Raw genomic sequence first — 12,509 nt, 5'->3', positions numbered from 1 at the left:
TTTTATATCTAAAAAAAGAAAGCTGACACTTGCGAGACATAATCAGGTGTAAGTGTAATGCTAGATTAACAGGTGGTAGGTTTAACACAGAAGGGAAACCCTTCTAACGGGAAGAGCAGCGGAGCAGCCAAGGGAATAGACTGAATTAAAAAATTCAGTCTATCACTAAAATATAATTTATTAGATTTAAAGTTAAAAATGTAAAAGGAATAAAAACAACCCTGGCCAGGGAAAACAAAATAGAAATCAATAAAACATAAACATTAAAAGTCCAGTGGCCACGGCGTAAGATAAGCGTCACAGCAGCTGCCTTTGTGTCAGAGTAGCTGAGGATAAGACAGGAAAACATGAAGGTGGTTTTCCTGGGCTGGGATTTTATAAAAATATTCTGCAGTAGAACAAAAACGAAAGAAAACCATTAATCAGCATATGAACGTTACCTGATGCTGCTGAAGTGAAGCAGAGCAAAGTTACAGAGGTTTGATTACAGACACAGCTGAGCGTTTTACACTTTTGCATAATTTTAAAAAGTTTACATTTGTTCAGTATTGAACAGCAGAAATGAGGCTTTGTTTTCGCAAGTAAAAGGAAAAAACCAGCGGCCGACAGCGATGCAAACAACGGTAGACCTGTGCGTAACAAGCAAGCGAATAACGCAGAAAACAGATTTTTAGACGGGAAACTGTTCTTGAAGGAGAGAGAGAGAGAGAGAGAGAGGGGGGGGGGAGAGAGAGCTGTGCATGAAGTGTGATTTTATCTGGTGGAAGCAAAACAGCAAAAGTCAGAGTGAATTCATGACGATGTTTATGTGAAGCGTAGTTTGGATCTTCTTTTGCTGCTGGTTCGGTCAATATTGTTCGGAGAGAGATAAAAACCTGCAGCTTCAGAATCAGCGCAAAAAGGACGCAAACACAAAGCGCGGACCCGCCGAAACATCAGAATCAGCGAGCTGTCGGCTTTCAGCCCGACCGTGCTCCGGGTGAGAAACGCGACATCTCACTGATCCGTCGGCGGGTCCGCGCTGTGTGTTTACGTCCTTGTGCAGAATCCGTGTTCCTGCTCTCATTTACTGTCTTAGCTGTTTGGTGGTTGTTGAAATTTTGGGAGGTTTAACCTGAGATTCTGGCGTTTCTGGCAAAATAAATTTATATTAAAAAATCGATTCAGGATTTTAATGAATCGATTTCACGTTATCCAAGCTAGAATCGATAAATCGATAATCAAAACCCACCCCTACTCAAAGCTATGATCACAGCTGGTGGGGAGTTGGCTCCAGTCCCCCACACATTCAGACTTCTGCGGTAAATCTATGACCCGTAACCTTTCACGCCTTTCAGGTGTTGCGGGCTGCATGTGGTTGCATGTGTTGGGAGGTGCAGGTTTCCGGTTGCATCTTGAGTGATGATGAAGTTTAAATCAGACAGAGTTGGAGTGGGTGACAATATCAGTAGTTACACCAGAGGTGGCCTCGAGGGCCGGTGTCCTGCAGGGTTTAGATGTGTCCTTGATCCAACAGCTGATTCAAATGGTTAAATGGGAATGAACTAATCATGTGATTCAGCTGTGCTGACCCAGGGTGAGAACCAAAACCTGCAGGACACCGGCCCTCGAGGCCTGGAGTTGGACCCCTGAGTTACACAGTAAGCTCTGTTACAGTCGATGTGTATTAGTGTCACTGACCTAACACAGGGTCACAGCTTTGCTGCTGCTACGATAAAACTGGCTGTAATTAGAAGCAGCTGTTTCATACTGTACAGTATGAATATCATAATCTGCCAGCTTTTGTTCGGGGACAGAAGTCTGTAGCATCTGTTCAAAGCTAAGAAGAAGAACGTACTAGAGAAATGAATCCCGTTTAATAAGGGATTTATCAGACAGAAGAGACAAAGTAAACACAAAGTTCTCCTGCTGGACACGAAGGCTGATCATTGCAACAAAGCTTTGGTCCAACATGATGTTCCCTTCTCTTCTATGCAAGCATCAAATACACAGATTAGAGCGTTTGATCCCTTTGAAGTGTTTAAATATCAGACACAGTTCTGCTCATCAAGTCACTCTTAATTACAAACATGTGATTCATCTTCCATTTGATTCCAACAGCTCAACAGTTTACATAACATACTGTCATTTCATGAGGGACAAAATCCAGGACAGCACAAATAGAAATAAGCTGGAGAAGCTCAGCAGGGACTTCCTCTGACTGAGGCTCACCGAGCTCATCGAGTCCAGTCAAACGTCTTCGAGGTAAACGCTTGTATTAGTGTCGTCTGTGCATCCCCCTCCTCACCATCAGCCTGCACGCTGTACAGACGGCCTTCGTGTGTCCAATTGTAGTGGCTTATCAGTGTAAGGGGGGGATAGTGGAATGACTCTTTAAGTGAAGTCTGGGGAAGATTTTACTGCTGGCCTGTGAGGACACTGAACGTCATACATGTTTATATCTTCCTCTGGTTCCCCTCGTCCTCCTACGAGCAGGGACTCGGTTCCCTTTGTCATCCAGGACAACTATGCGACATGCAGCCAGCCCCCGCTGTCCTGCGCTGTGTAACAGTGCACATGTGAAACAACATGTTTGATGTCTATTTAAGGAGCACCACTGTTTTCTCATCATTTTCCAAACTCTGTGTAGTGGCTTCATTCACATTTAGGGAATTTCAGGCTGACCGCGTGTAGTAAAAGGAAATAACTCCTGCAAAGCCCGATCTTTCATGTGCACAGTGAAAATCATGAGGGGGCAAAGGTGACAGGAAATCAGCTGCAGCTACTGTGCTCAGGCTAAAGCAGCTTGGAGACGATGCCCCAGCACTGTGCTGTGTTACAGTGTGAGCCCACAAAGCAGCTAACAGACTGCAAACCCAACCTTTGCTTTGACTAGCAGACGGTCCGGTTTACTGTGTCGATGCTTTGATCATGAGGACAGTTAAATAATAATAAAAATATCATCAGAACAAATCCATTAAAAACATAGCTTATTGTGTGATTCAATTCTTTAAGTGCTGGCCTGTCGTCGGACGTCAGCCTGGATTTTAGATCGAGTTTTGTTGGAAAATGATGACAAAACAAGGTTATAAAAGGATGCAAATCTCAGTTTAAAAACAGAAAGGCTTCTTGGTTTCAGTAGCGAGTCAGGAAATCCCACAGAATTCCTGCCGTTTCTCTGAAACAGAAAGTGAGATGATGTGGGAGGAGCCCTGTCAGTTGATTCCATTTGCTTCACTGGAGATGATTGGCAGAGCACCTGCAAACACACACACAGTGAAAAGGTACGCAAGGGATGAAGACACGCAGGCAACACGCTGTGTGTGTGCATGTGCATGTGTGTGTGTGCATGTGAGAGACTTACGGCCTCTTATCTTGATTGGCCAGATGAGGATAGAGCAAAGGGCCAAAGCTGCGATGAAGGAAACGCCTCCCGTTACAATGACCATGACGTAATGGTAGAACCACACACAGGCAGGACAGCACACCACAGTGCTGACACACACACACACACACACACACACACACACACACACACACAGAGAAGAGTTTACTGTCAGGATGGGTTCTTTTTAAATACACATAAAAACGCAACACAGAGGATAAACTCCTGCTCACAAGGTAAACACACACACGTGTGTGTCCTAGCAGCACAGTCACAGGACTAGGGATGGGTACCGGTATCGTTTCTGACATAAACGGTAGTAACCAGACCAAAAAGCAGCGCACATTTCGGTGCTTTATTTTCCTAAGATGTCATACACTTTGGATTCTAGCCAATCATTTTACCTTTCCAAGGATAGTAGGCGGGCCCAGGTACGTACGTTCTTTTAGAGCAGAGCTACAGATTAAAAATGCCCAAGGCGAAGCGATCAAAGTCTGGCTGTACTTCACAGCAAAAGCTGCAAACTCAGCAGCCTGCAACAAGTGCTTTAAGCTGATACTGTCAAAGGAGGTAACACCTCAAATCTGATGAAACACCTGGCGACACATAGCGTTTTTTTAAAGGGCCCCTAGCCCTGCCAGTGTAGCAGAAATGATGAGGATGATGATGGCAGCAGCAGCCGTTCTTCTCTGCGTGAGCAGCTTCATGTTGTTCGTGTGTAATTTACGTTGAGTACGCTAACCACATTATTACATTAATGCATGTAAGGTGAACTAGCAAACACCGTGGTAGTTACATGCGGCTGTCTTCTTGTTTGATGGCAGATATTCCCTTCACCCTGGCCAAAAAGGCTAAAATGACCAAGGAAAAAGTGGGAAACAGCTAAACATGAGAGGTTTTTGGACAAAGTTTGTGTTTTCCATTGTTTAAGCACTGCTTCCAGCCAAAGGAGGTGTGTTGTATCAACAGAAAAGGCTAACTTGGTTATCATTTTGCAGGAAAAAAGAGACTGCTAGAAATACAAACATAAGAGGTTTTTGGACAAAGTGTGTGTCCTTCATTCTTTAAGCACCGGTTCGAACACCGGTACTGGTATCGGATAAAACCTAAACGATACCCATCCCTACACAGGACGTGTGTACATGTAACTGTTTAACAAACTGCAGTTTTGACTGTTTTAAATATAGTAAACAGGTTTGAAATGTTTACTGTTTGTTTTACTTTATCTGATGGCGTTCATCAGAACAGCTGAGTAACCAAGTCTTACTACAAAACTTGTTGCTTTAACAAAGTCAACCAAACTGACACTGATGACATCTGCTGAATAGTTTTAGTTTACTGACATTAGTTTTACGGGTTTTTAATTTTGCTTTAATTAACAATAAAAACCTTAATGATTCTCAGCAGATTGTGTCTGTCACAGACGAGCTGAGATCTGCCCACAGACACAGAGGCCACAGTGGATCAGCTAGCTCTCAGGTATCAGGGTGGAGGACACACACACTCTGGATGCCAGATTCTAACAAATTTATAATCCGTGTGATCGACTGTGTGTGTGTGTGTGTGTGTGTGTGTGTGTGTGTGTGTGTGTGTGTGTGTGTGTGTGTGTGTGGACTAACTGGCAGGGATGCAGGGCCTGGATGATCATCACAGCCAGTCCATTGGCTACCTTGTCAGTGAAACTCATGGCTCCGTACACAAACGCTCCGCTTTGCTGCAAACACAAAATGAAAACATTCGCTCAAACAACAGGATCCCTTCGTCCTCCGTCTCAGCCTTTCACACAGGTCTTACCGTCTGATCTGCGATGAGCTCTGCAGTCATGGCGAGCGATATGACCAGGATGGTGGCGGACCCGGCCCCCAGCAGCACAGCCGCCCCGTATACCTGCTGACCCATGGTGATGTCCAGCAGCACCCAATACGAGAACGCCATGATCAGCAGCAGGCCCACAAAGTATGTAAGCTGGACCAATCAGAGGACAGAAGACACATGACCGTGACCCACTTCTGCCTTTTTGATGAGTGCAGATACAGAAGCAACCACATCCTGTTACTGAGTGCAATGAACCCAAACCCTACTCTAAAAACAGCACAGGCTCCACCTTCCCCATTTTTGGCATGCGATAGTGTCAGTGTCATTAAAAAGAACAAATATTACATATTTTGTTATAATACAAACATTTGTTTTATAAAAACCACAGAAAGGACAGCAGTCAGTCCCTCAGAGCCACTCGTGCTTTAAGACTCGTCGCGGTTTCATCTCAGCGAGTAAGGAAACCTGGTTTACTTACACATTTTCCAATGAGTTTGCTGACAGGCTTCATGATAAAGGAGGACAGGAAGCCGCTCACGTACATCACCAATGGGATGGTAGCTATGAACTTCTGTTGGAAGGAAAAACCAAGCAGAAGAAGAAAATGAGCACGTGACGACAACCCAATGTTTAATGGGTGAACTGGAAGATTTCCCCGTCACCTTTGGCAGCCCCAGAGTGTTGATGAGATACATGGAGATGTAGGTCTGAGACAGGTTGACGATCAGCCTGGTGGACATGTAGAGTACGGCCACCTGCAGAGACACAGTGAGCAGGTCTGTTGATGCGTCTACGATATCAAAATCCTACATCGCAAGCTGAACGGGTGCTGCCGCCCGCCCAGCCGTCAGCCTTTGAAACTGTTCCCGTCTCATTCTGAAGAGGTTCAGGTGGAGGTCACGTCAGTGCGTTTGTTCAGAGTTTAAGTTATTCAAAGCTCCATACCTGGTAGAAAGAAGGCTGTCGCAGCCAGCATTTCCACTGCAGGAGAGACGAGAAGGTGTTGGAGCGCGGCAGCAGCGGCCTCCGCTCCCCCTCTGCCTCCACCGACTCCTCGCTTGTTCCATTGTTCTCTTTTGTTCCCACGTGGAAAACGACGGAGAAGACGACACCGATGCCCAAAACAATTAGTGACAGATTCTGTAATTACACACAACGTGGCACACCTTATCATCCGCTGCTAGAAACAAGCTCCTGCTGCCCTGAGATAACCAGAGGACACAGTGGGCGGAGTTATCAAACGCTGGGATCACATTTTAGGGACCGTTTATATTGACTGTGGAAACCAGGAGCTGTTTAGCTCTGTCCCACCTGTCAGCCCAACAGCTTCTGCTGTAGCCGGCCAGCTTTGTCTCCCTTCTTATAAATAACAGCCCACCTTCTTTTTATGCTGAGCGCAAAAGTATCATTGATGGCTTTTATGTCGTCTGTACAGTCGTCACCATATACATACAATACAAAGAGAAAAGTACACAACTTTGACTGTCACACTGTTACTGCCTGTTCCTGTGTACAAATGAAGGTAATTAGGTTCAAGAAGGCTTTGTTCTATATCAGAGGTAAACCTGGATAATCAACTCAAAGCTTCTTAATCTTGTGAAAGCCAAGTGAATAATGAATCAGACCTGAGGGAGCAAATCTTTCCGTCACAGCCCTGCACAGAGTGTTCTACTAAAGCATTTTTGTCACTATACAGCAGGAGGATGTGCTGTGTAGCTCATACAGCACTGTTTGTCTTTAAAGTTGCCACAAACCCAGGAGAAACTTCACCACTGTCCTGATCTGCTCGTGTATACAGAAAACTGCAGGTGGGAGCACAGCAGGGGAGTGTTGGCACTGAGCACAAACTTAACATTAACAACAAAAACGTTTTGGGGTATTTTGAACAAGAATGGAGATCCTGGGTCATTATTTTCTGCTTGAATAAAAACTACTAGAAACTTGCACCTTTCTGCAAAAACAAGTGTAGTAAGAGAAATTAAAATTCAGGGTTTTTTCCACAGTACAAATCTACATTCACAGAGTCTTACAGAGTATGCTGGCAGAGCCAGAGGCTTTAACTCCAACAGCTTTCAGTCCCACTCAGCAGCCAGATTCATGCCACAGAACCTCAGCTAGGTTTGTCTGAAGTCTAACGTCACTGAGAGACTGGACACTGTGCTGTGCTCGCAGCTATGGACGCATCAGCCTGCTCACCCTGAAGATGATGATATCCGCTGGTCCTAGTGAATCGGGGTCTTCAGCCGCTCCAGCCTGGACGTGAAACAGCAGGTAAGCCACTCCATACACGGTGATGTTGGCTATCACTGTGAACGCATACCTGCTCCCACACACAAAGGACAGAGTGTACATTCACAACACTTTGATGCACGTTCAACCATCCAGGTAAGGAAACATGAAAAGGTTGATTCTGTTCATCTGGACGTTTTCAGTTTCATCAGCTGCAGCAGCTGACTTCTTCAGTCTCAGCTGACTGCAGGTTTCAACCTTATAAACAGGACATTTGCACAATGACTGAAACCAGCTGACTGAATGAACACTGGGCTGTGAGGTCAGTTCCTGGATCTGAAGAAGTCACCTGGACGTTTTCAGTTTCTGCCACTGAAAACATCCAGATGAACAGCATCAACCTTTGGGATGCACATGTATGACCTTTTGATTCTCGTCATGTAAAGCATGCGTGTGTTAACCATACCTGTACGCGGTGAGCTCTACTTTAGCATGCTCACAAGTGACCAGCTCTGGAATGAGGGACAGGTGAGAGATCTGCGTGGCGGCCCAGCCGAACTGAAAGATGATGATGAATGGGACGAAGTAGATTAAACTGGCCCACTGAGGGGTGAGGGAGCTGCAGCCCACACACTGGTTAAAGATGAAGGCAAAGGAAAGCACTACGCTCAGTGTACCTGGATTTAAACACATGCAGAAGCAAAGAGATGACACAACACGGATCATTTCTCTATTTTTTTAAACAGATGCATGTATTATTGGTTTTTAATTTACCCCCCTCCCCATTAACTAGTACCAGATGACCACAGTCCTAGAGGAACGAGAGCCTCACAGAGCCTCTTCACAGCGGACCTCAGTGGCTAACAGGGGTGTGGTTTCACTTCATTTGCCTTCTACATGCATTAGGACTATTTTAGCAGATGTTGCACAACAGCTTGGCAACCAGATGACGTAGTCGCCCAACGAGAACTCTGGGGAAACTTACATACCATTCATACGTTTCAGCGCCGCTGCTTTTATTTCTGTGCTTTTGTTCCTGCTTTGGTAAAACAATAGGCAAAAATATACACAAGCCTCCGCCTGTTTAGCTACGTGGCACTTGTTTGCACTTTTGATGACATTTTGCACAGCGTTAAGTTGTTAAAACGAATCATGTGAGCCTGATCAATAAAATCCATGGTAGGTGTTGGAGCACAGTCTTTCCATGTATATATTAGTATACATGTATATATGCACAGCAGACTGACTGTGGTTCATCAGTGCAAACCTACCTTGACCTTTTAGTTCATATGGCAGACTTTCCTGGAAAATCTTCCACAGTAAACAATTAAAGTCATGAGACAGGGCAATATCCACAGCACATGTTTTACTTTAGCCCTAAATTTTTATACGTGCATTTCAAGTCTCACCAAGCACTCGCATTTAACTGAACCGAGTTGATGTACTGAAAATTCTGGGAGTAATGAACAACTTAAAGGCTGTTGTCATCAAACTAACCGATATCCTACTTGAATGAAGAGGATTTAATTTTCCAAGAATGTCATTTCCAGCAGTTTGAATATTTTCCTGTCTGTGTGCTGTGGTGGTATTGAAGCCTTTAAGGCAAACTTTGTCTAAACTGAAGGTTTTGATGTTTGGTCTCCAGCAGCCACCATAGTTGGGATTATGCGCTTGAAATGGGAACGGTGGGAACGTAGATCTCTGTCTGACATTTAGTCACAAGAGTTTACACACCAACCCGAAAAAGTAGAGCTTTGAGATTTCGCAGTAAACGCAATCTGCTCACAACAGTCTTTTTCCTGAAAGGCTAAGCTGATTTGTTTTGGGCTCAGAAACAATCAGCTCTTAGTTCCACTCATTAAAAACTGAGAAGACTCTGACGGATAAGGATTCAGCTTATCTTCAAAAACATCACTATTTCCCAGTATGGCTATCACTGCCATAAAAATACACATACTCTATGTGCATATGCTGCCTACACAGACAGCATCTCACATGTTAGCACGTGTTAGTAACTATGACCAGAGGACTGTCTCAGGTCCACAAGGCCCTAAAACAAAACGACACCCAAAAATAAAAAAATTAAAAATTAACACATCAGTCAAACTTAGGTTAATGACTCTCAGGGCACATGACTGCAGCACGCCCTCTGAAAGGATTACACACTGATTCTGACACTTATGTGCACAATGATGACTAAAACCTGCACTCTGTGCTGGTCGTGATGACAGCGGTGACCGTATAGTTCCTATTCCTACACACAGCTCCATCACATTATTTATGAATATCTCAGTTATTATTCATGCTCATAGCTTAGCAACAGTCACATGAGGAAAAAGAACTGAGCATGATCTCCTCTCATTTACAGGATAAACAGTGTTTGACAAGCATGTGTGCGACTAGTTGTTGCTGGTTGGTACCAGAGCTGCAGGTAAATGTGTGTGTCCTAAATGTTGTGCTGCAGGGGACCTGCCCATTGTGGTGTTTCATGGTGAATGCCAGTCAAGCTTTTAGGAGGAGAAGAAAATGTCTGCAGCAGCACTGATGTTCAGGGGTTGTCTCAGTGTTGCCCCTTTACGGCACATGAATTTAATATCATTAACACCAAAGCAGCTGAAACTTAACCTCTGCTGAACACTTCAATATGCCAGAAGTTTATCTGACTGCGATATATAGATATATTTATATATGAGACAGACAAAGGACTCTGCTTTTTCCTTTAACTTTGTGTACTTACCAACTAAATGCCACGTCTTCCTCTTGCCGTAGTTTCTACAGCCGGGGCTTCGGTCAGACTCGTAGCCAATAAGAGGCGTACAGATACCATCAGCTATCTGCCCGACCAGCAAAAGCACACCTGCACCAAAGGAGACATTCACAGCTCCGTGACATACTGCAACAATCACTGAGTGAGAACAGACAGAACAACAGCAAGCATACACCTAGCTGTTACTGCAGTACTGTATGCTGAAACTCACTCTGCGTCCTCACTAAACTGTTAAACTGTAAGAACAATTGAGAATGGTCAGATTATACCTCACAGACCATGTAAATGAGGACTGATGTGTAGATACAAAGACAGTGTTTCATCACGCTCAGCTGGGCTCAGGAAAAGGAAGACCTATTCCAACTCCAGCGTGTGTGGACAAAGACATGAAACATAGTCGTCAGAGTGTGAACTTAATCTGGTGATGGAGTCACGAAGAGTTTGACTTCAGAACTCAAACTTTAAAGATGTCAAGCAGCACATGTTACACTGGGTGACATAATGAATCCCACAGCACTGCTGTGAAGCTCGTCAGAGAAAAATGAAAGCCTGGCGATGAAACGGGGGGAAGACTCTGACCACACCTATCAGTGATGTGCAGGCTGAAGAAGGGTCAACCACACACCCAAACATGACCTGCGACCTTTGGTGAGCCACTATCGGCAGCCCTGAGGACGACACACGGACACAGACACGGACTAACCTGCACTCGTGTTTTGGAATCCCAGCACCGAATGGTAGAAAACGAGCAGATATGTGAACCACATGGAGGCACACAGGTCATTGAGAAAGTGCCCCACCGCATAGCTGAGCCTCTTCAGCAGAGGAAGAGAACCGTCCGTGTCCGACATCACGGCTGGAGGAAGACCAAAGCCCAGTTTACACGAAAGGCTCGGCGGGCATCAGCTGAAAGCTTCGGCTAGCTTTTTCCACGTCTGGAGGAAGGAGGCTGAATGTCGACAGCCCCGTTCTCGGTTCCCCTTTTTACGACTTATCTTCTTTATACGGTTTTACCATCCGGTTTAGTAAGGGCATGTGTCGCAACTTAGCCAGCTAGTTAGTCCCTTTTAATACAGGTGCCAGTTTCCTCTTGAAATCAGGTGACATGTAGCGGTGCGGCCAAGCCAGGAGGAGCGTCTGAGAGGAAGGAAAACCGAAACAGAACCACATCAGTGGGCGAAGGGGATTTTCACCGCCGCACAGCTCCGCTTACATCACATTACAACAGCCAGCGAATGAAAAGTCATCCTAGGACATGTTACCGTACAAAGATGAAGGAACAAACCCAAGACTGTAACGAGGAGACTCACAGCTCCAACATATAACAGGGGAAATACAGCGGCTTACCTGAAGTGCAGCTCCTCCGCTTACCTTCAGCTAACCGGCTACAAACCTGCACGCAAAATACAATCAGATGTAAACAAGAACGCAGACCGGCAAAGATGACGTAGTAGAAACTGCCCAATGGGGAAGCCGTCATGCTCCTTTCAGCCAATAGCTGGAGCCCGCAGAGTTACCTTGTTCACGTGACGGCACACTTCAGACCTCGTGATGTTGTTACCGTTTGATTAATTAAAGAGCGCCGAGACAGGACGCGGCGGGCAGCTCGACGATGATATCTTTAACAGCGTTAGCTTGGCAATCAAAATGAATTATTATTTTAAACACACAAAAGTAAAGCTCGCCTAACAGCATCGAGGAAACCCAAAGTGTAACACATGGTTGAAACGACCTGCTGGATAAAATACCAGCATGTGTGAGCAGTTTCTCCGTGTAGCATGAATGCGACGCGGACAAAGTCAAGCTGTATAACAATATTACTTTTATCCATCCAAAGACAAACTCCGGACATTTATCTGGACAGTTACTTTGAGCAGCTGCACAAATAACTTATCTTATCAAACGTTTTTAAGAGTCCTGGAAATGTTACCTCCGTCTTTGCTGTTGCAGAAATCCCCTCCAGACATCAACTAAGGATTTCTGAGTGCCTCAGTGTCCTGCTTCAAAGACACATTAATTAGGGAAGTTACTAAAGTTCATCCGTCAGAGCTGCGGGGATACATCAGCTGTTAGTATAAATGTCAGCCACACTTCCTCTTCCTTCTCTGAGCCTGACATTAACTGCCCTGCTGAAGCGGACTTCAGAAATCCCAGAAGTGTAAATTCAACAACAATGACCAACCCACTGAGTGGGCCACAGCTGTGTCCTCTCACCTGGGCTGTAACATTTGCATATATTAAATATGAGCTTAAATTAGATGTACGAATGGTAGAGTTTTCTCTGTCTACTTCATTAGAACAGTTTCCATTAGCCATTAATGGAGGACACCAGGG

General features: G+C 45.0%; 1 protein-coding gene across 4 annotated transcripts; it reads right to left on the bottom strand.

Annotated features, from left to right (window-relative positions):
• Window positions 1-1,837: 1,837 nt before the first annotated feature.
• LOC100701692 (major facilitator superfamily domain-containing protein 12) lies at window positions 1,838-12,365 on the bottom strand. Of its 4 annotated transcripts, none has more exons than XM_025900072.1 (13): window positions 12,106-12,365; window positions 11,486-11,568; window positions 10,879-11,312; window positions 10,146-10,265; window positions 7,875-8,085; window positions 7,376-7,499; window positions 6,125-6,319; window positions 5,842-5,934; window positions 5,658-5,750; window positions 5,159-5,329; window positions 4,984-5,078; window positions 3,344-3,474; window positions 1,838-3,238 (listed from the first exon to the last, which is right to left on the bottom strand). In XM_025900072.1, exons 3-13 carry the CDS (start codon window positions 11,024-11,026, stop codon window positions 3,195-3,197), a joined length of 1,425 nt encoding a protein of 474 aa, XP_025755857.1. In that variant the 5' UTR covers window positions 11,027-11,312; window positions 11,486-11,568; window positions 12,106-12,365; the 3' UTR covers window positions 1,838-3,194. The 4 variants fall into 4 exon arrangements, with proteins under 4 accessions (XP_025755857.1, XP_005464586.1, XP_025755858.1 ...); XM_005464529.4 differs by having other exon boundaries at window positions 11,523-11,568; XM_025900073.1 differs by lacking the exon at window positions 12,106-12,365 and having other exon boundaries at window positions 11,486-12,054.
• Between the last annotated feature and the right edge of the window lie 144 nt (window positions 12,366-12,509).

The sequence above is a fragment of the Oreochromis niloticus genome, linkage group LG18 (genome assembly GCF_001858045.2).
Source record: "Oreochromis niloticus isolate F11D_XX linkage group LG18, O_niloticus_UMD_NMBU, whole genome shotgun sequence".
Classification (NCBI taxonomy): Eukaryota; Metazoa; Chordata; class Actinopteri; order Cichliformes; family Cichlidae; genus Oreochromis; species Oreochromis niloticus.
This window is presented reverse-complemented; position numbering and strand designations above follow the sequence as displayed.

Excerpts from the sequence above, each read along its gene's own strand:
- LOC100701692 (XM_025900072.1), bottom strand. The coding sequence starts at position 11,026 with ATGTCGGACACGGACGGTTCTCTTCCTCTGCTGAAGAGGCTCAGCTAT. Across the intron at positions 5,751-5,841 it reads ACACTCTGGGGCTGCCAAAG|AAGTTCATAGCTACCATCCC; the intron begins GTGACGGGGAAA and ends TCCTTCCAACAG. Across the intron at positions 5,079-5,158 it reads AGCTCATCGCAGATCAGACG|CAAAGCGGAGCGTTTGTGTA; the intron begins GTAAGACCTGTG and ends TTGTGTTTGCAG.